The sequence below is a fragment of the Alternaria arborescens genome, assembly GCF_004154835.1.
Source record: "Alternaria arborescens strain FERA 675 chromosome Unknown contig_15, whole genome shotgun sequence".
Lineage (NCBI taxonomy): Eukaryota > Fungi > Ascomycota > Dothideomycetes > Pleosporales > Pleosporaceae > Alternaria > Alternaria arborescens.
Genome location: NW_021167870.1, coordinates 735,970 through 760,420, shown reverse-complemented (window position 1 = coordinate 760,420; position 24,451 = coordinate 735,970). Strand labels below are relative to the sequence as shown.

The 24,451-nt window shown below is 52.5% G+C and overlaps 13 protein-coding genes across 13 annotated transcripts; 7 read left to right on the top strand and 6 right to left on the bottom strand.

Moving 5' to 3' along the window:
• Positions 1-460: 460 nt before the first annotated feature.
• Positions 461-1,186, bottom strand: AA0111_g7097 (hypothetical protein; the record flags this gene model as incomplete). Its single annotated transcript, XM_028653393.1, has 1 exon — positions 461-1,186. One exon carries the CDS (start codon positions 1,184-1,186, stop codon positions 461-463), a length of 726 nt encoding a protein of 241 aa, XP_028505591.1.
• Positions 1,187-2,189: 1,003 nt separating this feature from the next.
• AA0111_g7096 (hypothetical protein) lies at positions 2,190-2,556 on the top strand (the record flags this gene model as incomplete). Its single annotated transcript, XM_028653392.1, has 2 exons — positions 2,190-2,393; positions 2,446-2,556. 2 exons carry the CDS (start codon positions 2,190-2,192, stop codon positions 2,554-2,556), a joined length of 315 nt encoding a protein of 104 aa, XP_028505590.1.
• A 311-nt stretch (positions 2,557-2,867) lies between these two features.
• On the bottom strand, positions 2,868-4,227 carry AA0111_g7095 (hypothetical protein; the record flags this gene model as incomplete). Its single annotated transcript, XM_028653391.1, has 2 exons — positions 2,868-4,160; positions 4,210-4,227. The coding sequence occupies 2 exons, from the start codon at positions 4,225-4,227 to the stop codon at positions 2,868-2,870; spliced, it is 1,311 nt and encodes a 436-aa protein (XP_028505589.1).
• Positions 4,228-4,505: 278 nt separating this feature from the next.
• AA0111_g7094 (hypothetical protein) lies at positions 4,506-4,901 on the top strand (the record flags this gene model as incomplete). Its single annotated transcript, XM_028653390.1, has 2 exons — positions 4,506-4,519; positions 4,571-4,901. The coding sequence occupies 2 exons, from the start codon at positions 4,506-4,508 to the stop codon at positions 4,899-4,901; spliced, it is 345 nt and encodes a 114-aa protein (XP_028505588.1).
• Positions 4,902-5,133: 232 nt separating this feature from the next.
• AA0111_g7093 (hypothetical protein) lies at positions 5,134-7,358 on the bottom strand (the record flags this gene model as incomplete). The annotated part of the gene is made up of 2 exons (XM_028653389.1): positions 5,134-6,895; positions 6,949-7,358. 2 exons carry the CDS (start codon positions 7,356-7,358, stop codon positions 5,134-5,136), a joined length of 2,172 nt encoding a protein of 723 aa, XP_028505595.1.
• Positions 7,359-8,390: 1,032 nt separating this feature from the next.
• Positions 8,391-11,113, top strand: AA0111_g7092 (hypothetical protein; the record flags this gene model as incomplete). Its single annotated transcript, XM_028653388.1, has 2 exons — positions 8,391-9,734; positions 9,785-11,113. 2 exons carry the CDS (start codon positions 8,391-8,393, stop codon positions 11,111-11,113), a joined length of 2,673 nt encoding a protein of 890 aa, XP_028505594.1.
• A 1,198-nt stretch (positions 11,114-12,311) lies between these two features.
• Positions 12,312-13,242, top strand: AA0111_g7091 (hypothetical protein; the record flags this gene model as incomplete). The annotated part of the gene is made up of 2 exons (XM_028653387.1): positions 12,312-12,715; positions 12,801-13,242. The coding sequence occupies 2 exons, from the start codon at positions 12,312-12,314 to the stop codon at positions 13,240-13,242; spliced, it is 846 nt and encodes a 281-aa protein (XP_028505593.1).
• A 268-nt stretch (positions 13,243-13,510) lies between these two features.
• Positions 13,511-14,160, bottom strand: AA0111_g7090 (hypothetical protein; the record flags this gene model as incomplete). The annotated part of the gene is made up of 2 exons (XM_028653386.1): positions 13,511-13,797; positions 13,863-14,160. The coding sequence occupies 2 exons, from the start codon at positions 14,158-14,160 to the stop codon at positions 13,511-13,513; spliced, it is 585 nt and encodes a 194-aa protein (XP_028505592.1).
• An 878-nt stretch (positions 14,161-15,038) lies between these two features.
• Positions 15,039-16,272, top strand: AA0111_g7089 (hypothetical protein; the record flags this gene model as incomplete). Its single annotated transcript, XM_028653384.1, has 3 exons — positions 15,039-15,459; positions 15,519-15,820; positions 15,880-16,272. The coding sequence occupies 3 exons, from the start codon at positions 15,039-15,041 to the stop codon at positions 16,270-16,272; spliced, it is 1,116 nt and encodes a 371-aa protein (XP_028505382.1).
• A 1,222-nt stretch (positions 16,273-17,494) lies between these two features.
• Positions 17,495-18,379, top strand: AA0111_g7088 (hypothetical protein; the record flags this gene model as incomplete). Its single annotated transcript, XM_028653383.1, has 1 exon — positions 17,495-18,379. One exon carries the CDS (start codon positions 17,495-17,497, stop codon positions 18,377-18,379), a length of 885 nt encoding a protein of 294 aa, XP_028505383.1.
• A 459-nt stretch (positions 18,380-18,838) lies between these two features.
• AA0111_g7087 (hypothetical protein) lies at positions 18,839-20,922 on the bottom strand (the record flags this gene model as incomplete). The annotated part of the gene is made up of 2 exons (XM_028653382.1): positions 18,839-20,542; positions 20,599-20,922. 2 exons carry the CDS (start codon positions 20,920-20,922, stop codon positions 18,839-18,841), a joined length of 2,028 nt encoding a protein of 675 aa, XP_028505388.1.
• Positions 20,923-21,336: 414 nt separating this feature from the next.
• On the bottom strand, positions 21,337-22,512 carry AA0111_g7086 (hypothetical protein; the record flags this gene model as incomplete). The annotated part of the gene is made up of 1 exon (XM_028653381.1): positions 21,337-22,512. One exon carries the CDS (start codon positions 22,510-22,512, stop codon positions 21,337-21,339), a length of 1,176 nt encoding a protein of 391 aa, XP_028505389.1.
• Positions 22,513-22,951: 439 nt separating this feature from the next.
• AA0111_g7085 (hypothetical protein) lies at positions 22,952-24,429 on the top strand (the record flags this gene model as incomplete). Its single annotated transcript, XM_028653380.1, has 2 exons — positions 22,952-22,962; positions 23,013-24,429. 2 exons carry the CDS (start codon positions 22,952-22,954, stop codon positions 24,427-24,429), a joined length of 1,428 nt encoding a protein of 475 aa, XP_028505390.1.
• Positions 24,430-24,451: the final 22 nt, after the last annotated feature.

The following is a 24,451-nucleotide window of genomic DNA, read 5'->3' as shown; positions in this document are numbered from 1 at the left end:
TCCCTGAAAATATACAGTGTTTGCTTACTGTCACCTCGTCCCACCGTGTCAGATAACGAATGGACCCAGTAGTGCGAGCATCGATGCCGTGAACACGATGCTTGCAGGAGGACTGACAGCCTGCGTGGCAGGAAACTGACCGTTTTTAACGTCGTTAAATAGATTCGTAATTGCGTCCAGAGCTCAAGTCACAGCAAGCCCACGCACATCTCGGTAGATAATGGTATACGGATAGACAAAAACAACCATCTTTCTAGGATCCATGTCTACAAAGATTCTCCATACAATCCAATGCTCGATAAGTCTAGCAATATAGCTCGTCTATAGCAGGGAGCGCCACTCGAACGATACTATGAATGCAGGTCTTTGGTTTAAAAAGAGAGAAGAAAAAGAAAAGCACTTCCCGTGTTCTCCTGTGTTCTCAGTCCGACATGCTTCTCCCCCCTGCTATTTCCCAAGTCTACAAGGTACCCTCGCCCAAGCACCTTGGGAGAGGAACTGTGTCGCCTACGCAGAGGCTAGTAACGCCATCGACCCATTCCATGCTGTCGTATTGCTTTGACGTGAAAGAGTCAGCCTGGTAGTACGACAGCTCCCCCTCTCCACCGATAGTACCGCTCCAGACATTTCCGCTCGCACGATCGGTCCACGGGTTAGTCACGAAAGCGCCGTACTTGCCCTCGGGCACTGTAGCAGTAAAAGTCTGTGTCTGCGTCGTCTGCCACGACTGGCTGTAGTCGACCGACATGGCGACCTGGAGGAAGTCCTTGACCAGCGTCAAAGTGCTGCTCATGCCGACGGAAATGGTGTTGCTAATGGAGAAGCCAGAGGCGACGGCAATGGTGGTCGGTGCTCCCTTGGTCACCTGGCTCACCTGCACGTCCCAGCCGAGGAAACGCGAGTTGGGGTTGGGAATGATGATTTGGGTATCGCGCTTGAGCATCTTCTTGGCCGGTACGTCGGTCTCGTTGCCAGAGTAGTGGTTCGCGTCGAGGTAGGCGGGCTTGGGAGGTACCACGCCCGACTTGCGCGCAGCTTCCAGCTCTTCGAAGTCGGATCGCTTCATCACAGTGAAGCGGCCGTTGCCGTGGAGGATAACGTCATCGATGCCGATGTTGACGGGTGCGGGAGCAGCCGCAATCAGAGCGGCGCTGGAAGCGAGGGCGAGGAGAGGAGTGAAGTGCATTGTGGCGGGGTTTTATATACAGATTATGTTTCAACGAATGTGGGAATTCTGTCACAAAAAGAGTGAATGAGCGACTTGTGAGGTTGGTGAGATGAACACTCGTCGTCCGGAAGACTAGCAGTACTTATCGTCAAGACATGCTAGCAGTGTGGCACCACTTTGACCGTCCCGGCGGTACTATTAATCGTTACTTGGAGTCTGAGACATGATCTGCACAGTTCAGTATTCTTTCAGGAAATTCCACGTAGACAAATTACTTGGCAGGGAATGATAAGGATCAATGGTGGTGGAGTGCTCGTATTCAGGTAGTGTATTCATGTGCAAGCCTGATTGGCCGCATAGTCATCCGGTGATTTGTTGTCTCGAACTAGGAATAGGTCCTTCATGCCTAGCAACGGTACGTTGTACGTTAACCAAAGTCAGTCGTTCCTTGCAGCGGACCTTGCCAAGGGGACCCGAGATTAATTCATGTGTGGTCCCCCTTGTGTACCAGAAACACGCTCGCCTCGTTCTTTCGGGCCGAAGCGCATGACGTACAAACAGGTTCCGGGTTCTCGGCACCCACCTGCAATAATATGGGGTACTGGGTTCCTAACTCTTAACAGAACACTTTGCTGGGTAAGCGGTTCGGTTCACCTGCCGACTAGAACTAGAGTTGGCTTTGTCGGCGTGTTCCTGCGTGGTTTGTTAATACCGTGGTGGCCCGTCCACGTTTCACGAACAAGTGACGTTCGCCACAATTGCACCGAGAACGGACGAAGGATTCTGGCTGTGCTGTTACAGGCTCAGGTGATGATAACGAAAGTAGGAGAAGGGGGGGTATGAGTTCTATGATCAATGTTGTCTTTTTGACTATTTATCCTGCCTCTGCACCTTTACTTTTCAAGGTCACCAAACTCACGTTCTTTTGAGTCTTGTATATACACCACACTTATTCACACTCGCTTCTGTCGTTACCTACGCTCTTTTTTTTTACTTGACTGCTCTCAAATCTCAAAACATCATGCGTTTCTCAGTCGCCGTCTCCGCTCTCTTCGTCCTCATGGGCTCATTCGTCAGTGCCGACCTTCACAAAGAGGGTCTCTGCATCGACAAGATTGGTGGCCAGTATGTGTACAACGCCGATGCAACGAAGAAGGCTTGCGACGCATACCTCCAGCGAAACACTGGAGACAAGCAGTGGGACAAGTGCCCTGACTGCAAAATGGTAAGGCAGTCGATTGATGATTACCAGATCTGCTAGAACTAACAAAACACAGACGGAGGTGGGCAAGCTGAACCTTTGCCAATCGCTGGAGAACCACATTGGTGGTGACGAGTTGAACCACTACTGCACGCAAAACGGCGCCGGCGACTCATTGGCGTCCTAGAAATTAGGACAAGAGGACTGGTTTTGATGGACTAGGTGGACGTTTTGGGTTCTTCGTCTTATTCCAATGTTCGATGGACGCCATCTCGTACAACGTTCTTGGGCATGGCTAATGTAATCCGATAAATACAATGCTTGCCGTATGATCACATCTATTGCACTTGATGTTTCTTCGAGTATATTGTTGCGATTCTGCTTAAGCATGCATCTCTCTTTGCGAACATGAGACCTGTACAACAACCAACCCAGTCCTGGCAACATCAACAAATCCTTATCGTCAAGTGAAGAAATAGACACAACACTTTAAACACCCTACTCCCCATCCATCCCATCAATCCAAGGCTTCAACGCCGCCAGCCCAATAACAACCGCCTCCTCCGTCCTAATCGTCCTGCTCCCCTGCTTCGGCACCAAATTAACCCAAGCATCAAAAAGCTCACTAGCCATCGACTTGTCCAGCCCCTTTTCCGCCAGAACAGGGTCATTAGCCACAGCCGGCTCTATACCCGCTTGACCACCAAATACAATGAGGAGATGTTTGAAAGAATTGGGAGCCTTTACTGTTGTTATCGCAGACCTGTCGCTACCGGCGTCGTTGGCATGACCAGAGAAGAGCGAGTAAACCGACTGACCACGTTCCGAGGTTCCAATCGACATGTCGTAGCCATCTGGGTATTCGCAATCGGAAAACACGGCGCTGATGGACGGGGCGCGTCGGACGGTGTAGCCCCAGTAGTAGCCTCCTTCCTCGCGAGGGAGGCTAGCTGCACACGCAGTAGCATCTAGATTGTCGCATTCCAGCTGCGATAAATGGGGCCAGTTGGGAGGTTCCTCAGCGTCTGTAAAGCGGACGGTTGTGCGCATGCCTTGTTCGACAGGGGCTTCCTTGGGTACGGGGACGCGGATTGGGTACGGCAGACCGCACTTGACATATGCGTACTCATGATCGTCTGACGACGGCGACTTTTTCGGTTTTTTGCTCTTGGGTGTGGGCGCAGGTGCAGGACCGACAAACACGCCTTCGCGGTACCGACACCACTCGTGACTCCGAAGATGATGCGGCATATCCATACTGGGCAGATTACCAACCCACTTCAGATTCTGATGCTCCTTGAAGATGCTCATTCGGGGATCCTCGGCATCGTACCGGAGATGGGGAGGACACTCGGCATAAGACAACAAGTGGTAGAGGAATTGGTCGGGATTCTGCCAGGCTTCGTCGTGTTCCATGATGGAGTCGAGAACTTGTTGCTTGGTGCGCCCTTTGCGTATGTACTTTGGATCCACAACTCTGGTATCAACGTTACTTGGGTCATCGTCATATACGACGATTTCATCGACGCAGTAGATGGCGGCTGCGCGTGCGATGCGTCCGACTTGGATGGTCTTGTGATCAGGCTTCTTGGCGTTTAGAGTCCAGCTACCGGGCAAGGCAATAGTAACGGTCCAGTCACGACCTTTGGTAGGATTAAAGATGGCGGTAGGTTTGGAAGTATCAATGTGTTCTATATGTTGTTCTTGAACTTCGCCCTTTCTCTTCTTGGCAGGACTGGCGTTGTCGTAAGAGTTTTGATGAACGACAACAGATGCCGACGCTTTGCGCTTCTATCACAAGGTCAGGATCCAATTTTGCCCAAACCCTAGCATGACTTACTTTGCTATGGTCCGCCATGGTCGCAGAAAGATGTGAACAGGTCGGTGCTACGATGTCGAAGTGGAAGTCGCAGATACTACTTTTTGTCCTGCACTAGCGCGATTCGCGGGATCCACCCGCGCATGCCTGTCATCATCAGCCCTAGGCAACCTGCCGCAATGCGACGGCGCAACTCGACCACAATACAGACAGACTCTCCCACCATTCCGACACCTCCTGTCCTTCCCCACCGCCATCGCAGTCGCACCAGCCGCCCGAATTAAACCCCCGCATTTGAACAACCTAAACGCCCCGAAATGGAGGGCCACAAGTAAATGCATCCGCCCCATCTATCGCATCCACCAACCCCTAACGACTCTAGATCACCCACCCCTCCTCTCACAACACCCACGACATCCACGCTCTTCACCTTCCTCGCTCTCTACCTTACTACCCTCTTCTCTCTCGATACCTGGGCCGCTGCACGGGGCTCACCCTACCGCGCACCAGGCAACACCTCCTCCTTCTACCGGCCGGGCGCCACGCCACCGGCGCCGGATAGTTACCAGGGCGGTATGCATGGGCGGGGAAATGCTGGGCCTGGAACGGGAGGAGGAGGGGGTAGAGATGTCGGGAGGGTTGCACAAGCGAGAGATTCTAGGCCGCCGATTAAGATGGGTGGGAGTGCTGCATGTGGTGCTTGTATGATCTAGAGAAGATATGCAACAGTAACAGGGCATTTCTCGGTTTGTAAATGTGTTTACAGATGGTGGTTTCCACCATCAAGGCTGACTCTAGATGATTGGGTTGTTTTTGTGAGTACATGTATGAACTACCTACTACAAGTGCATTGCCATCACTGGAAAACCGCGACGGAATTCACATCAGAAATACATTCATTGCTCCCTTTCGCGCCATGCTACTCAGTGATGCGAACGAAACTAACTATGCTCCCCGCCTCACATTTGTACTCATCAAAGTAATCTTCTTTCCCTTCTTCTTCTTCCCGCCAGCCTGCTTCTTCGGCGTCTCTTCGCTTTCACCCAGAGACATGGCTTGTGCTTGGGCAATCATGTCTTCCTCGGCAAGCAGATCCTTCTCCCAGCCCTGTAGCCATCCATCATCGCCATCGTGATGATCTTGTGGCCCGAGAACGGGGGATGTGCCAGCAACCACCGCGGTACCCCATACTGTCCGGGGCGCTGACGGGCTTGACGAAGGAGATGCCAATGAAGCGAAACCATCGCCCCGGCGTGGTGGCCAGGGCGGCGACGTCGAAGGGTTGTCTCCGTCTATCGTCGCATGTGCGTCAGACATGCTTCCTGATGCTAAAGGCTGGAAGTCGTCGGCAGAGAACCTCTCCGTCATGCTCGGGCGCCTCCTGCGCGCAGATGCAAACTCGGCGTATTCAGCCTTTTCCGCACGTTGTCGCGCCTTCTCCTCCTTGGTCTCTTTTTCGGTGTGCTTCTTTCGCCTCTTCTCAATCTCGGGCCTGAAGCGCTCCAACACTTCCGGGGCGACAGTGTCGGTCCAATCACATTCGAGAAAGCCAACCTCGCAGCCATACGGTAGATGCGCCAAATACTTTGTGCGCTTCCGCAACTCATCGTCGACTACATGTCCTGTAGACACGTGCTCAACTCGAGGAAGGATCGTTGAAGGAAATGACGCAAAATTGCCAAAAGCCGCTTTCAAGATGCGAATGTCTAATGGAGATAGATAGTAATGCAGTAATGCTTGGTAAAAGAAGTACTCGGATGGTGTCTTGTGGTGCTCGTGTTGTTGTCGATTGCGAAGCTCCGCGAGCGTAAGAGATATCCCGTGACTTGCTGCAGAGGAGTGCGATGACATGGACACCGTCCTGTCCTTGCTTTGAGTAACATCAGCCTCGGAGGCGTTCGGTATTGGGGTGAAATCCTGGCCAGACTTGGAAGCGTTCTGTATCGTGTACATCTCTGGTGCGGCACCCTCGTCGAAAACGATTGGTGCTCTCTTCGTCTTCGGTTCTGCTGGTTTGACTGGTTCTTCTGGCGGATTTCCGATTCCCTTTAGCTTTTCTTTGGCATCTCGTATATTTTTGATTGCCTTTTTCGTCCACTCCATGCTGTCTTCGGCAAACATGACCTCATCTTCTTTCCCTTGCTGCTCAAGCTTCAGAATCTCCTGATCGAGTTGTTCCAACATGTAGTCCTCCCCGCCTCGCATCACACGGGCGTAGTCGGTGACCTCGGCGGCATGGTACCAGGGAATATCCTCGTCTTTACTCAGAGCATCCGCTCCATCACGAGGCATAGCCAGGGTGCTTCCAGCGGATCTGACAACCAAGCGAAGTACTACGTCGCCTCCCTCTCTGGGAGGCTCACCCTCCTGTCCTGTGTACCAGCGCACTGGTCTAGTTTCGGATGCATATATGGTGTCAAAGCACAGCGGGCACTTCTTTGAACGTGCCCTTTTCTCAGGGGCCTTGCCCTCGTCTTCGGAATGCATGTAGCGGATGAGACATGGGAGACAGAAGATATGGCCACATCTGGCCATCCTCGGGGCTACTGGAGTCCCTAGGCAGATAGGGCAGGAGGCCTCTTGTGAAAGCTCCGATGCCAATATCTGCAGGACGTTGTTCCAGTCCAGGTGGATATCAGCATCGACGCTTTGCGCGCGATAATCGCCGCGCGGGTCTACGATAAAGCGGTAGTTGGCGTGTACATATCTATCCAAGGTTAGCTGAGCCCTCTACAGCGTTCTCAGGCCGCTGGAACTCACCTCGCCTTGTCGACGGCGTGGTAACCCGAGCCAAGACCCCAGGTCGGGTTGCGCCGATAGTTCCTTGCATAGCCATGCGACTGGTGGTTGGTTGGGCGTGGCGGCAGACTAAAGTTCATGAGGTGGGTGATAGACGTCTGCCCCTTGCGATTGTTAAATGGACGCATGGCGAGAGACTCGACAATGGCATCCTCGTCCGTCTGCCTGAATCGCTTCGAGCCTTTGTGCTGCTTCTTCTGCTGCTGCGTGTTCCGGGGAGTGGGTGATGATCGCGCCGGCGCGCCACTACCCCGCGGCTGTGCGAAGAAGCTACTGGTACTGATGGACGGTGTCTGGTTCTGGGCGGGTGAGGCGGGTCCAGAAGGTGCAGAAGCCTTGGACGAGGACACGACGGGTGGGTTGCTAGACATGACTCCCAGCTAAGGGCTCACGATAGCGCGTCGATGACGATGACGACGTCGGCCAGAGTTTCTGTTTTGGCGGGAGTAGCCGGAACTACGACCAGGGTAACAGAGACAGGACTGAGCGTCTCCGACGGCAGGCAAAGGATGCTGTCTGTTCAGTTATTGCGTACGGTGCTGGCGCGCGCAGTACTGGCTGATGTCCGGCTTGCGTGCGACGCGAGAGGAGATGCAGGGTGCTGATAGAACGAACGTCGATATGGCGAGGATGTAAAAACAGAGGAGGAGAGGGCAATATGGGTGTAGTAGTGTGTTGATGCGAGTGCAGGCGTCCCCAAGAGGGTGACTTGGAGGGGACAAGAATCAGAAGGTGGAGTGGCGATTGACAGCCTAGGTAATAGACATGACGACGTGCAATCACGTGGTTCGTGCGGTTTGCGGTCCAACTCGCCCACCTGCAACGTCTGGAACAGCTGGCCTGCAACAAAGATTGCGTCGTGAAGACGTAGACATTGAAGACCAGCCAGCCAACTTGAGCTGATGGATTTCAAGACAAACGTTGTGCAGCACAGCGAATGCCGCCGCGGTGCTTGGGGGGTAAACCTTGGGATCCATCTCTGACGACAGGGTCTCCGCACAGACGGTTGCGATTGCCCTTTCGGATCGGCTTGGGACTTTGTCTACAACCTCATCCCAATCCACCCTCTGCACTCTGCACCCCACCCATCTCCTTTGCGGGCAGCCTCTGCTGCGCTCATGTCATCCTGATACCATGACCCCGCGGTCGTCTATTCGCCCATCCACACCTCAACCCGCCTCGCCTACCGCCGTCGCGCGACCCTGCACCGCATCATCCAAATAATTATCCGCGCATCTCTCTACGCCGCATTGTCGCCCATTGCCATCACGCCGGGCGCATCTCCTTGTCGTTGCAAGACACGATTGTGCTAGAGGCAGTCGCACTCTCCCCGTTGCCTCACAAGTTGGCTGCTTGGTCTCCAGCCGGCGCCGACTGTGGAGGCAACACCGCGTCTGCCGCTCATGATGCCCGGTCCTTATATGCCTGGTAGGAGGCAGGAGCAGCAGTACTACCACCACCATATCCCGCCCCAGACACACTCGCCCGTCCACCACAACCCCTATGCCGCCCCTTACCACCACCTCCAGCAGTACGGGCCTCCCCACGGCTACGCCCAACACATGCAGCCTATGCAGCAGCAATGGTACCCTTATCAGCAACCACCGCCGCCCCCGCCACAGTATGCCATGCCTCCGCGCCAGTTCCAGCCTCAACCCCATGCCTCGCCTGTCGTAGTCTCTTCCCACCTGCACATGGCCCCGCCAGTCAATCGCGCCATGGGTCAAACGCCCCCCATCGTCCATTCGCGCACTCCGCCTGCTCCCCGTATGCCCACTCCCCAGCCGGCGCCGTCCACAGCTTCACTCCAGTCGCACACCCAAGTCACCTCTCCGACCCCGCAGACAAGCACCAGCCTCGACACCTCTCCCCCGGTTGCTGACTCAAAGCCGACTCAGGCAGCTCCGACCACCCCGCAATCCATCGCATTCAAGCCCTTCTATCCGCCTCTACCCTGGCTGTCCGTCCCCGACTCAGAGTTCCCGGCGCGCGCTGCGCGAGGGCGGAGAAGGCGAAGAGCTCCCGTGTCTACCGAAGAGCAGGCTTTGGCGCTCCCTTCACGCGAGCAGGCTGTGGATGAGGATGACGCCAACGAATTTGAGCATCACACTGAGGGCGATCTGACTCCAACTGAAGAGCCTGAAGAATCACAGGCTTCGACTATTGCGGGGCCCTCGGACGCTGAAGTCGATACCCCGTCTACTTCACACCCGCCTTCCGAGGCCGATTTGGCGCAATCTATCACACCGTCTACTACAACACCATCCGCCGTGCAGTCGCCTGCGCAGCCCTCGGCTACCGTAAAAAAGCATGCCCGCAACACCACGATCCCCGCCGTACCCCGCATCCCTGTCAAATCCGCAAAAGCACCAAGTGCGGCTTCTACTACACAACAGTCGGTCAAGTCGCCCGCTGCGACTCGCAGGGAGTCGACGCAGGCTGAAGACGCAGTGGTGGCGACACCGGATGCGGGCGCAAACGCCGAGGAGATGCCATCAGCATCTGCGCCTAAGCCGGCAGCGCCAAAATCATGGGCAGAGTTGCTTAGAGCAAAGAATGCTCCTGCTACAGCGCAGCCAGCTCCTGTGCCCAACGGCGCTGTTGCTGCTCCCAATGGCCCAGTCGTGCCGAAAAACAACACACTTGCCGATATTCTGGCGTCTTTCTCAGTCGATTCAGGAAAAAAGGTTTCCTTCATCGAGCCTCGTGGTCTGGTAAACACGGGTAACCTTTGTTATATGAATTCGGTATGTCTTGACCTGTCGTCGCCCTGAGTCCTCTGCTGATATCCGTCCAGATTCTTCAAGTACTTCTATTCTGCGTTCCTTTCTACGACTTCCTCGATCAGGTTGCCAAGCGCGCTGCTCATAGCTTCAAATCTGAGACACCTCTTGTTGACGCTATGATCATGTTTCTACGCGATTTTCGACTCATCGACTCTGCGAACAATGTCGAACAACTCCGACTCCGGCTGAAGGGCAACGAGCTCGAGCAGTACGGCGATCCACTTACGCCCGAGTATGTTTACGATGTTATCAAGCGTTTGCCTCGTTTCGATAACATGAAGAGGGGTCAACAAGAAGACGCTGAGGAGTTTCTGGGGTTCTTGCTTGCTGGACTGCACGACGAGTGCGTGCATATCATCAAGAGTGGGAAGCAGAGCCAGCCCGCAGAAACCAGTACATCACCCAATGCTGAGCGCTCAGGATCTATTGACGGCGGCTGGGAAGAAGTCGGACATAAGCAGAAGACCGCTATCACGCAGAACTCTGGTGCCATTGACATTGAGAGCCCGATCACGAAGATATTCGGTGGCAAGCTGCGCTCGGAATACAAGAGACCCGGTGAGAAGCCTTCTGTTACGTTGGAACCGTACCAACCGCTTCAACTTGATATTGGCGAGTCCAACATCAACAACATCTCCGATGCCCTCAAGAACTTGACACGTCTGGAGACATTGGACGGTGCGGCTCGCGGGGCCAAGGCCTCTACAAAGCAAGTGCACATTGAGACTCTCCCACCAGTCTTGATACTTCATTTAAAGCGCTTCCACTATGATGAAAAGGGACCACAAAAGATCTGGAAGAAGATTGGGTATCCCCTAGAGCTAGAGCTCCCTAAAGAGGTCTTCCCGCCACACAAACGAGGCAGCTATCAGATTCAAGGAGGCTTCCCGCGTTACAGGCTCACTGGCGTTGTGTACCACCACGGCAAGAATGCGAGTGGCGGTCACTATACCGTCGACCTTCGACGTCAGGAGGGCAAGGAATGGATCCGTATGGATGACACCATTATCCGTCGTGTCCGCGCAGAAGAAGTCGCAGAAGGCGGTGCCGAAGAGGATCCCAAGGTCCTGGCTGCCGCTCTCGAACAGCACAAAAGCGACGCTGGTAAGAGCAAAAATTTCTTCGCACAGATCGACATGGAAGAGGAGGAAACCGACAAGGGAGGTTGGAACCAGGTCAACGGGACAGAGAAGCAAAAGGATGGGGCCAAGAAGTGGGCTGTCGCCGTCAACGGTGCTGCGACACCCAACTCAGCGGGTAAGAGGACGCCACTACCCAAGGAGAACGTGCGCGACAACAAGGTGGCATACATCTTGTTCTACCAGCGTATCGAGACTTGAACCAAAACCAAAACATGTAGTGAAATGGTCTAGCTAGGTGGGGGGTATGATGATCCAGCGTTCACATACACACATGAACCAACTTTGACATGTCAACACAAAAGTTTACTGCAGCATCTACGACCTGGGAAGAAAACATATATGGGTCACGATATTTATGCCAACGACGCGTGGATCAATCCTATGCATCGCGTCCTCACGCGGTATATGGGAGGGGGAAGAGTCAGGAGTAGTAACGTCACGTCGCATGAGAGATACCCCTTGTGATGTGTGGGGGGGTTTTTCTAAGATATGACGGAATAATAAAACAATTCAACATTTTCACCATCTTGCTTTTCATATCTCTCTCTCCTGTGATTGATATTACTAGACTGCCTGTGATTTTGTCTGCATGGTGTTTTGATGGATTGCTTGGGAACATCGGTGTACGTGAAGATTTTCTATTTTGTTGTAATCTGGTGGAATTAGTGTGCTAGGGGGAAAAAAGCTAGTTGGGGATCTTGTTCCAGTCTTGATAAAAACAAAGGGTGGATGATGAGTGCGTGAGGCGGATGGGAGCTGGAGGGTCGAATTAGATATGATATTGAGGAAAGGCTCTCTATGTTGCCTAGGTTGAGTTTTGGAGTGGGTTGGGAAGAAGGGGTGAGGAAGAGAGGGTAGAGGTGTCTTATAGCTTTGGATGATACATGACGGCCGAGTAAGTTTGAACGCGAGAGGAGGGTAGCATCAATTGGAGCAGAGAGAGGATAAATATTACTCTACAGCGAATTAGCCGTTCAATGCTATAGGGGAAGAAACATGAGTGGAATGGTATAACATCATAGAAGCAGATATGAAGGCTCCACGTTGTCACAACCAGCACTTTTATCCATGCAGTCCACGAAATTGAAGTACAAGTCCTAAGATTGTGCCTTGAGATAGGTGATAATAGTGATTGAAGGATGCAACCCGGGCCCGTCCAATGTGCCCGCATTAGCGTTACGCGGGGAAGATACCGAAGATACCTCGGCTCCTACGCGCGCAAGTCCATCCACCATCCTCCCAGCAGCGACCATGTAGCATTTCATACCACTCCCGGTCGCCCCAGGGCTCCCTATACCATTCAACTCCCCAATCGAAACAGCGACAACAAGCCCGACGGCAGCGACCCTCCTCGACGAACCTCTGTCTCGACGCGCCGCTCTCCCATCTATCCACCATGTCGTCCATCAAACCCCAAACAGCACCACCTCCCACCACGCACGTCCTCCTCTCCTACCCAGCCGACTACGTCCTCCTCGTCACCATCAACCGCGAACGACAGATGAATTCGATTCCCTTCGAGGGCCACCTAGAAATGGGCCTCGTGTTTGACTGGTTCGATCACGAGCCCAATCTACGCGTTGCCATTGTTACAGGAGCCGGCAAGAAGAGTTTCTGCGCAGGCCAGGACCTCATTCAACTCGGCAAGATACGTAGTGGGGAGCTCAAAGCGAGTCCGGGGTTGATGAGGCATCCGTTGAGTGGGTTTGGGGGGCTGAGTAGGAGGATGGGGAAGAAGCCGGTTATTGCTGCTGTTAATGGGTTTGCGCTGGGTGGAGGGTTTGAGATTGTCTTGGGCTGGTATGTTTCTCTGCTTCCCCCTTTTTCTCTCTGTCTTTTGTGCCTCTGGGATGGAGATGGGAGTGTACTAATTCGTTTTCTACAGTGACATGGTAGTAGCAGCACCACACGCAACATTCGGTCTCCCAGAAGCGCTTCGCGGCATCTTCGCCGGCGCGGGAGGCCCACCACGTCTCGTCCGCAACGTTGGACTACCCATCGCATCTGAAATGGCATTGACCGGCCGTCCCATCACCGCACAGCGAGCCAAGGAGCTCAACCTCGTGAACCGAATATCGCCATCCCAGGATACCGTCGTGGAAGAGGCATTGAAGCTGGCGAATGAGATTGCGGCCATTTCACCCGATTCGGCAATCGTCACACGGGCTGCGCTAAAGGAAGCTTGGGAAACGGGCAGTGTGGAGCGGGCTACGCAGTTGACGATTGAACAGTATAATCACGGATTGAATGCGGGTGAGAATGCGCTCGAAGGGCTAAAGGCTTTTGCTGAGAAACGGAAACCGAATTGGCGGCCTTCTAAGCTGTAGATGTGAGATTAAGAGATATTGGGCTCGCTAGATCTACGCTTTTAGCAGTAGGTAGCTTACCGTTTTGCACTTGCATTTTCGAAAAATGCTTCAGGCGTTCTTGCTCGGTATCAAGTGGCTAAGTTGTTCCTCGCAAAGACGAAACTTTGTCAGTCATCATGTATAATGACAAAATTTGGCAATGTTTTCCTGTACAGGTACTGAGTAATTTCGCAGGGGCTAGAATATCTAATAGATACAAGCTTCTTCTTACACTATTCGTCCACCCTCACATGCATGAAGCTGATGGCTTCCATAAATCCCAGGGTAGTATCTCAGCGCCAGCCTTCTCGAGCTGAGATTCTACCTCTCCTTCGATAGCCCCCGCGGGCTTGTCACCGATGTCGTAAGTAGAGTGCGCACCTCTCAATAAGACGACATTGAATCCAGCCGCCAACGCACCTCTGCAAGTCGAAAGCACGCAGCATTCGCTCTGTATTCCAAAAGCCACAATCGTCTCTACACCCTTCTTCTTCAGCTGATCCGCAAGTTGCGGGTTGGACTCAAAAGCATCCCCTAAGAGCGTTTGTCAGAAAATCAATAGAAATGGCATCAAACTTCAAGAATTCCGTATTACTCACGGACGTTCTTTGACACCAGTGTTTCCCATATGTCATTGTATCGTGGCTTGAACACGAGCTCCCAGGGTTTGCTCCCTTTCACCAAAGGTCCTTTCTCTGCGACCTCCTCATGCTGCATAAACACAATCTCCAAATCTGGCGTTCGTCCATGTTTGTCAACTGAGTCGATGGCTTGACGTGCTCTTTGCAGGATACTAGTTCCGGCTTCTCGAATTCGCTCCGCGTGTGGTATCTCGGTCGTTGCATTTTGCGCCAATTCGACTTGTATGTCGATCACAAAAAGTGCCGTACGTGCCATGGCGGACTCCGCGCTTTGCATGTAGTGGTCACGTTCTTTGTGACAGTCAGGAAGCCTTTGTAAAGTTGTGCATGCCGATTGTAAGGCGTGTGAGTCATTGTATCCGCGGAGCTACGGTACTGCCAGTGGAATGCTGGTATCATCGTGCACAAGCTGCTTGAGAGACGTCTTGTCGCCAATCTGCTGCTCTCTACAGAGATGGGAAACAACTGATATTTAGCAACTGATTTCATCAACATCTCAATGTACCCTTCCAAGCTTCGCCTAGAAGCTGGGCTACTTTGGGTTACTGTCGTGGGAATCCTTCGCTTACAACGATCTCACGGAATCGTCGCTTGCGCAAAGGGTGAGAACGGTCTTTCAAGGCATCGTAGCCCCCGATGTTTACCAGCAAAACAGTGGCCGAATTATTTCTCGCAAGGACGAAACTTCGTCCGTTGTGGTATATGAGGACAGGCTTCGGCAATGCTTTCCCCAGCACCCGACGTCAATCAGCGTCTCGCTGATCTCTATAGCCAATAGTCGTGCACCAAGCTTCAGGAGGCTGTCTTGTCAAACCCCGATAGAGTTAGCACAGGATGCGGAAAAGCGTAATTGTCGCATGCATTCTACCTACCCCATAACCCCACCTTCCCCCGCATTATGGCATCCGGATGCCGCTAACTCAACATGATGTCGAGAACCCGACTGAGGAAAAATCCCTCGGTAGGCGCTATCAGAGGCGGATTATAACGTAGCATTTGTCGCTAGGATAATTAGTATTGACTCGGTTACATTGACATTGTATTGGAATGAATCTGAATCGTCTATCACTGACTTGCGCTGCGCGATTCGAAAAGGAGCTAACAGGCTTGCTTTGACATCGTACTTGTTCTGCCATGGTGGACCGACGAGCTAGCGACGCAGCTCCTCCACTTCAGACGCCCATTGCCCCCGTTGCAAAGCGGAAACGACGTGCCTCCTGCCTGGGAGAACAGGAGCGACGCGAGAGAAAGAGAGCTATTGACCGCGAAGCCCAGCGCTCACTAAGAGAAAAGACCAAAACGCATATTGCAGAGCTGGAGCGAACTATACAGATACTCCGAGATCAAGATCGTAATGGAGCGACCGCGAGTCTACTGTCTGAGATTGATAGCCTGCGAGTGGAGAACGAACGGCTGAGAGATGTAATCGATAGCGTCAAAAGCGTGGTGGGACTGGACTTTGGCGTGTCCGGTAAGACTGCTGCGACAGTAATGCCACGTCCACGGGCAGATGATGGTGGTGATGAAGGCACCTCCCCTGCTGCGACCAGTGCCGGTACGCATGACTTTATATCATTGACTCTTGATCCTGCAATGGCTCACTCTAGATGGTAGGCCATCAGTCACCTAAGCCATGCGCGATCTCGTCTAGCAGTGCGACAAAACCATGTCCATCAACACCCATCGATCAAGCAACTACTTTTGTTCCGTCTGCGGTCAAGCGACCGCTCGATCTTGATGGCATGACGGTCATGACAGACCTGCATCCACCGGTAATGCTGGCAAATCAAAGTCAACAAGTCGAAATGGAGCTCGACCTCCAACCAGTTCGAGAAAGCTCAGAAGAAGGGGAGGTAGAAGACTTACCCTGGGGCAATGCACCAGCAACAGCGACCTGGGCACCCATGATGGAAGAAGTACGCTCTTCTGTGTCTATTCGTTGTTTCCTCTGCCGACTGACCCGCTCTTTCTACAGATCTTCGGTCCGAACTGGCGTTGTCCCTCGCCTACTATCCTCCACATCGGCAATCCAGACAACCCAACCTCGAACTTTTCCTCGATCTGCCCCGTCTGGAAAAAGAGCAACGAGCTCTTCGGCAAAGTCTTCACCTACCATTATCGTTCCCCAGGTGCCACGAGCAGCTCTTCTTCCTCCAACAATAGTCTAGTGCGGTCTGATACTGCAGAAGCAGGACTGCTCTACCTAGGCATAAAACAGGGTTGGGACAACTTACCCTCACTGGAATGGATGAAGAGTCCAGCGCTCACAATCTTGAAACAGGTTGACGAGCTGCTTTTCAAGCATCTGCCCAACGTAGAGAGGTTGGCTGTGGCGTATAAGAGTTTCAAGTTGCTCAAGGTACGTTGAAATTCACTTCGAACATTGAAGAGACATGGAAAACAATGTCGGAAGCTGTAAGACGGGAAGCTAATATAGAAACAATCGTGCAGTATTATCTCAACGCGACAAAAGAAGAATTGGATAAAGTGCCGCACTGGCTTCGCCCAAGGTAAACTACCCACCCACCCATCTACACTGCGTTACCACTTATCTATCCCCCAATCGAGCCAAGTTCCCCTAACACCCACGTCTCCAGTTTCTCACAATCATCCACCTCTCACCCCATAGCCCTCGATTTCTTCGCCTGGCCCACCATCCGCTCCCGCTTACTCAACCACCACACCACAATCTTTCAAACTAGCGCAGGTGCCGATCTTTCCAGCTGCTACTCGCGCTTCCTGCGTTTCGACTGGCCGTTTGCCTTTGGAGATGCTTTCTTCCTCGATGAGGATACTGGCATGCATTACCCTAGTCCGCTGTTTGAGCGCTATCACGGAGACTTGAAGTATTGGTCGGTGGACGAGCAATTCTTCGATACATTTCCAGAGATGAGGGGTGATATTGAGGGTGATCAGAGAAACGCAAGCGCAGGGAAGGTGTAAAGGAGAGCATCCGTGTCTTGACTTGATGCGCGATTTCCTGTTTCGCGGTCGTGTCTCCAGATACAAAAATCTTCAAAGGATACAGTGCAAGGGTCTCTCTGGATCTAAATATATTTTGCTACTAGGACGTCGAAAAATATAATGAATAGTCCGATGACTGTACGTATCAAGTGCACGGACGCGGTGGTTATCAGCGGCTATCGTGCCTAGTAATCTGATGCTGCGCTGCGATGGATGACCAAAGCAAGATGACTCAACACTCTTTGGAAGCTTGTAAGCTGATGTCCCTTGGCACACCGACCGTCCATTATTGTTTCCAGGGAAAATAGATCGACATGTCTTTACGACGCAAGTCCTGCAATGCTTGCTTCAAGAGCCGTCGGAAATGCAATCGAGATTACCCCACATGCGCATCCTGTCGGAGGACCAAGAAGGATTGCCATTATGCTTATGCGAGAGTTTCCCAACCAGGCCTGCCGGATGATTTAGTTTCGACAGAGAGCGAAAATACAGATAGCGACTACCTCGTGGATACTCTTATGACAGCCGGGATTGGGGGCTCTACAGCTACAGACATGCGACAGCCGAACGATGCTATAACGTCAAGAAGCCAGTTCAGCTTTACCAGTCAGCAATGCAGTCCCGCTATGTTCCCGTCACGGATACCGCCAACATTGCCAACATCGAGCATACCGAGTTTCCTCGGCGGTCTTGGTGAGTTGCAGCGCGTGGAGGGCAGCACAGAAAGCTGGCAGTGGGTCATCAACGAGCTGAAGCGCTGCCCACGCGACTTGGCCATGCGCGGCGAAACACTATTTTTACACAAGGAGCTATATCTTAGCATGATGCCGGCGGCGATCCGAACAGCCTTGGGCCTGTCGGCGACGTATTGCTTGCTCAACGAAAGCAATCGACATGTCATGTTCCGAGCCATCGATGCCGAGGTATTTGATTTACTCCAGACGCCTTCATTGTCGGGAGTAGATATAGCCAGAGCGAAGAGTGGACAGGATGGCGGCATGACTCTGATCGAGGAGTTGGCGCGGCTGCAGGCGCTCATGGTGTATCAGATGATACGTATGTACGACGGAGGGCTCGAGCAGCGCGCTCTCGTTGACCTCCAAAGAGGCATAATGACCACTCGGGCGTTACAGCTACTTAGGAGATTGCGAGCGGAGCGTGACAATGACCACGGCTGGCACGCCTGGATTATCGCTGAGAGCATTCGTCGCACTGTCTTGACGATCTACATGTTCTATGCCGTGTACTCTATAGCGATACATGGTTTCTGTATCGATTTCCCTACGATTGCAAAACTTCCTGTGTCGACGTCACCGGAGTTGTGGCACTCTGGTGATCTTCATTCGCCGCAGTGTTGGAGCAATGAGATGGGGCAGACATTGTCATATGAGGCTTACACGGAGGCGTGGATGGTGTCGCCACATGTTACGTTGCTTCCGTTTCAGAAATTCCTTGTTGTTCCTTGCAAAGGACTCGAAGGCGTTGCAGCGTATAGTGATACGGCATTGTAGCCGTGACTCACTATCTTTTTAGATTCATGTTTCGTATTTCTAACTACTCCATCTCGCCGCCTCTGCTTCTGCATTACTACTACAGCAATCCCCTAATAGTTATCACCATCAGTCGTGTTATTTCCGGCACCCCTGCTGTCGGTAGTAGAAAGCAGTGCAAGCCTCCCTTGTTCACCGGCGGCTACATCATATATACCGTGCCTTAGCGACGACGCTTATTCATTGTAAAAGACACCCACTCGCTCCATTGCTTTCCATCGAAACGCTTGGTCTTTGGGCGACTTCGATATGCTCATCATTCACCAACTACTAATCATCATCGAACTCAGTCAGCTTGACGAACTCAGCGAATGGGAAGTGAGTAGACGTACCTAGACTCTCAGACGACAAACAATCTTGTTGCACAGCGCTATTTCCATTTGTGTAACACGAATTGAAAGGTCAACACATGCTAATCGGTCATTCATACAACCGCCCCTTGCGAACTCTCGAATATTCCGCTTTCTCAACGCCCTGAGCAGCGATTACCAGGTTTCCGACGTCAGACTTGCCCTCCGCATCGGCAAAACGGAGTCTCAGGTCCTTAAGCAGCCTGAACCGGTCCGCTGCAGGGAGATACGATCCACTGGCAGGAATTGGTACGCAGGAATTGTTCCTCGTGGCCAGGCTCGAGAAATTTATCGCTATATCGGGGCCGGTGGTGAGGAAGTGACGGACTATAGGTGGAACGAAGCTGGATGCGATGAGGACGAGGGATGCGATGGCGAGTGTCATAGCCCAGGACATATGGGCTTTGACAACCTCGATGTGTTCGTACTTGTTGCCTTGTGATGGCCACACCCTCGATTTGTAGTTCAGATTGTTCCATTCAAGGTTGTCGTATGTCCAACCATAGTTCTCTGTGGAGTTAGAACCGTCAGGGTCGATTTTGGGCGGCTCAAATGTAATGTTTGAGCTCCCGTCCCAATTGTAAGCAGTGTCGGCGTGAATCCCGCCAGTTATGGTGTAGACACCATATATGCAGGTCCAGTACGAATTTAACAAGTGACCGAGTCTGTCAGACCAAGCCTCATCAGAGATCTGTGATTCGTTGCTGCTCTGATACACGGTCCCCCCAAGAGAGGGATCCTTCAAGTATCTGTCAAGGACGCTGTTCCCAATAGTGTACTCTCCCTGTTCGCCTACACTCGAAAGGAAGCCACTCATGAACATACGTGCATTGTATCCTTGGTCTAAGTCCATCAAGGTAGATGCGGGTGAGAGTTGGGGCAGTTGCGAGCGGCGCACTTTGACAGCTCGACAGGTCGAATTCATAGCGCAAAAAACCTCAACTTCTACATAACTGTTTTCCGTTGAGCAGGAAACACTGCTTTGATCATTCCAGTATAACTTGGAATAAGAGAAACTGAACGGTTCCAGTGTCTCGACCGCTTTTTTCGATCTGTTTACTACGTCGTTCTCTGACCACCATATGACCTTGTTCTTGCTAGTAGTGTTGGAAACGCCTGAAGGCAGTTTTAGCACATTAACACTCTCCGTTTTTTTATCGGACGCGCATATTAGGTGGAGATATTCCGTTTGAATATGGAAGTCATAGTCGGTTGTAGTTGTCTCATCTCGACCACCATCTGTGGGAATACCCACGAGAGACGTATAAGTAGCTAAATCATCGTCACCTAACCTGGTATTGAACCAGCCGTCACTGTCTGGTTCTGCTGTCTTCTCGTAGTGCTCGATCTTAGGTATTTTGACGTTGCCCCATAGATCGATCGGAGAGGCTTTCGTACTCGAGGAACCAATAATGGCGCTGATCACAAGATTTGTCGTGGTCGTACCCGTCACAACCCCGGCATCCTGTTTCCTAGTCGGTATAACATATTGGAATGACGCATCACTGCGTTTCCCCACCGTACCAATGGACATTTGTCGGAGCGATGCTTGACCGCCAATAGGTGATAGTGCCCATAACATAACGAGCAAAACACTCGTGATGTTGATTTGACGGAGGTGGATCTGTGATGTTACCGTGCTCGTGAGGGATGTGCTAGTTGCTAACGAATCGAGTATCTGGATCCGTTCACCCTTCTCTAGGCGCCAGAGAAGTATCGCGTGGGTTGCTCGCCCAACGACGGAAGCGAAGAGAATCGGGAAGATGGTAGGACTCTATCAATAACTTTGTTAGTTCCCAGGTAATTCTGATGTCGTGCGCGAACTCATACATATTTAGTGGCTCTTATTAAGCCATCGACAGTCATCGGGTTTTCGCTTGTCGGAGCGTCGTCGTGATACATGACTACCAGCGAAAAGATAAGGAAGCATGACGAGAACAAGCATAAAGCAATGTCAAATGCCCCGTTCAGCAGCATTGTAGACAGAGAACGCTTGATACGGCTTGGCGATGTTGGCCAGCCTTGTGGCATAAGAGTTGCATCGTTGAGGTCAAGAAGAGGCGTCGCTGTTGTTACTAACTCGTGTTTGGGTTCGACATGGAATGACAATGTAGACTGGCCTGCCTCGCGATGGAGACTCTGAGTATCTTCCATGATGCTGTTGGAGTGGCCGAGACGTGAGGAAGTAAAGAGCGAGGAAGGAAGGCGAACGATATTGCAAGATCAACAAAAACAACAGCTCACTACCGCATGTATACAGCCACGGGCTGATATCTTGTCTCCAGAGTGGCTGCTGTTCATGGTGCGGCTGAGCGAGGCTGGCCTATCGCAGAAGCTGTATTCAGCCTCCATATGCAAGGATAAGACACGCGCGCCACATCAGATCCGACGCGTCTTTATAGATCTGTGAGATGGGTGGAAGTTTGAACCGCAAGTTCTGTACCGTGGTTGAAACTAGAGTGAACTGGCCATCCTGAAGACAAGTTGGGTATCATTATCGAGAGAAAACTTGCCAGCTATTAAACCCTGCCTCCGTGCAACATCACACTCTATGATTACTAAATCCTCTCACTTCCCCCTCCCCTTCCCACCCCGTTTACCCCCTCTACCCCCCGTCTTCCCCTTCTTCTGCTTCTCACTCAACGACCCATCAAGCAGCGCAGTAAAAGTCTCGCTGCGCGTCTTAGGAGCATCATCCGGTGTCGGAACCACAGACTCCTCGTCCTGCAAGTTCTGCGTCGAAAGCCTCGTATTCCTCCTTCTTGTGACGCGCTCCTCGGCTCTTGAGGGCGTTGCTTCAACGTCTGTGTCTTGTGTCGGTGTCGCGACGACGTCGATCGTGTCCGAGTCTTGTTTGTTGTTGGCTTTTGGTGCTGCTGCCTTTTTGTCCTTCTTGGGGGGACGGCCGCGCTTCTTGGGTTGTGGTGTGTCGATTTCGGGCGAGGGTTCTGCTTGCGATTTGCTGTCGTCCTCCTTGTTATCGGCGTCGGCTTCGGTGCTCTCCGCGCTCTGTGTTGCCTTCTTCCCAGCCTTCTTCGTCTTTGACTTCTTGGCTTTTGTCTCCTTCTTCTGCTTCTTTGACGTTGTCTGGCTGGACGATGTGGCTTCCGAGTCGATTTCCGTGCCATCGGCTGAAGTAACGCGGGCTTTCTTGGTCGCCGGCTCTGTTTCCTCTAGACCTTCCATTACCTCGTCATCTGAGTACTCTTGCTGGTCGTCGACTTCATCGACAGCCCTTTTCTTCGGTGTCGCATCCTTGGATTCCATCTCCTTGCCCTCATCGTCGAATTTCTTGTTGATCTTCTGAGCCTTCAGGTGCGCTCGGGCCTTTTCCTTTGCTATGCGCTCCTGCCTTTCGAGATCGTACTTGTCGTTGCCAGCCAGTCCATGCTTGATAAACCTCTGCGCTGCGCCTACATCCAGTCGCGCCCTGCCTTCAGCACTACCCATTATGCCTCTGTCCTTGATGTCCTTGATCTTGCTGTTGTACTGCTTCAAGCGCGCAATCTCCTTGAAGACATCGTGCTCCATGGCATTGACGCCCGAGGCCTTGAGCACGGAAAAGAGGATCGCCTCGACAGCATATGCAGACATGCAGTAGAACTCTGCTTTGTCCAGAAGCGGGAGGGATGACGCGGTCGTGTGCAGCGGCGTTGCTAGTAGAGGCTCGAGTGCTGTGGTGAGCTCGTCGATGTTGACTTCCAGGTCCTCGACGAGGTCGGGAAGGTCTGTTTGCGGATCCATGATGATATGGTGATAGTCGCGAATACCGAGCTCGTGTCTTGGGAGGTTGCGACAATTCGCGACAAGTGCGGGTGAAGTTGTTGGAGTCGCGGTCTGGAAACACAAGCCAAAGAAAAGTTGCGGGCCGAGCGTAAACCCGCGCTAGCTCCGGCATCCAAACGTTGGATAGCTCATAGCGTCATTCACTCACCTCCGCCGACTCTGAAATTGCCTTCGCCCTTTGTAGAGTTGGTCGCAATATACACATGTGAATTGCAAATCATTCAAGCTGTCTTTCTCCTCTGTTTCACAATTCCTCCCCAGGCTTCGGCCTCGGATACCACACATAAGAAGAAGATGCGACTCCGGTAGCAATTGCGCGAGCCGGGTGGCTTGCTATCAGACGAGGGGCTTCATGACGAGCCGGAAGAAGTCAGAAAGTGTGGGCGAACAAAACAAAATGGAAGATGGGTGCGTATTCATGGCGTTACTCTAGAACCACCACGACTTACAAGATGCAGCAAGGATAGACCAGATCAATCCGTCCCCTCGCCAGCTTCTCACAACACAGCCGACTTCTACCGCAGACAACCTGTACTCGACCGCCGGATTCATATAATGGGCATTGGAAATGTGGGCAAATTCATTGCGCATGCCCTACGTGGAATACCGAATGCGCCTCCGGTAACGCTGATCTTTGGGGGTTGGGAAAAGTACAACGAATGGAACAATTCGCAACAAAGGCTGACGCTGGTCACCGAAGGTGATGCAGAGATAAGGGATGGTTACGACGCCGAACTAGCAATACCGCGTGTCCGATACCATGGTCAAGAGGTGGGCTTGAATGCTTCCTCTGTAGATGCTCCAGGAGGGCCTCGAATTTTGCCTGGAGAATCAACCGAACCTATCAGCTCGCTGATTATCTGCTCAAAGGCCCCGTTTGTTCTGCAGGCCATCTCTTCTGTAAAGCACAGGCTGCACAAAGATTCTGTGGTGTGTTTCCTGCAAAATGGCATGGGGGTAATCGAGGAAGTCAATAGGGAAATCTTCCCAGATCCAGAGACCAGACCACACTATATGCTCGGAATCAACTCGCATGGCATGCACACTTCGCGAGACGGTCGTTTTACTACCGTCCATGCCGGTTTTGGGACGATTTCCTTGGGTATCCTACCCCACGAACGAGACCGCAACCCCAACGAGCCCTATGTACCCGAGTTGAGATTCACCGCACCAAAAGACAGCAAACCAGTCTATCCCGACGAGCCCGACAAACTGAACCCAGAGTATCCACCCCCGAGCAGCGGCAAGTTTCCCTTTACGCCCAACCAACGCTACCTGCTCCGAACCCTCCTCCGCACCCCAGTGCTGAGCGCAGCCTCCTTCTCACCCCCAGACCTTCTCCAGATGCAACTCGATAAGCTAGCCGTAAACTGCATTATTAACCCCCTCACCGCCCTTCTCGACGCGCGAAACGGTGCCGTCTTGAACAACTACGCCCTGACCCGCACAATGCGCCTGCTGTTGTCCGAAATCAGTCTCGTGATCCGCTCCCTTCCGGAACTCCAGTACATCCCCAATGTGACTCAGCGCTTCGATCCGGGACGTCTGGAAACCGTCGTCGTGGCTGTGGCACACCGCACCAGGGATAACGTGAGTAGCATGCTAGCGGATACGCGCCAAGGTGCACAAACAGAGATTGATTACATCAACGGATGGGTTGTGAAGAGAGGTGAAGAGCTGGGAATTCGATGTGCGATGAATTATATGATTATGCAGTTGGTCAAGGGGAAGAGGATGGTGGTGCAGCATGAAATGGAGGAAGGGGTTCCATTTGTGGAGGAGAAGAAAGGGGGTAGAGCGGAAGCAGACTTGGTGGTGAAGAGGGGTCAGGCGGAAGCTAGTAAGGAAGATGCCCGTGAGAAGGAGAAGTTATAAGGGAATACACGCTTTGAGTCCT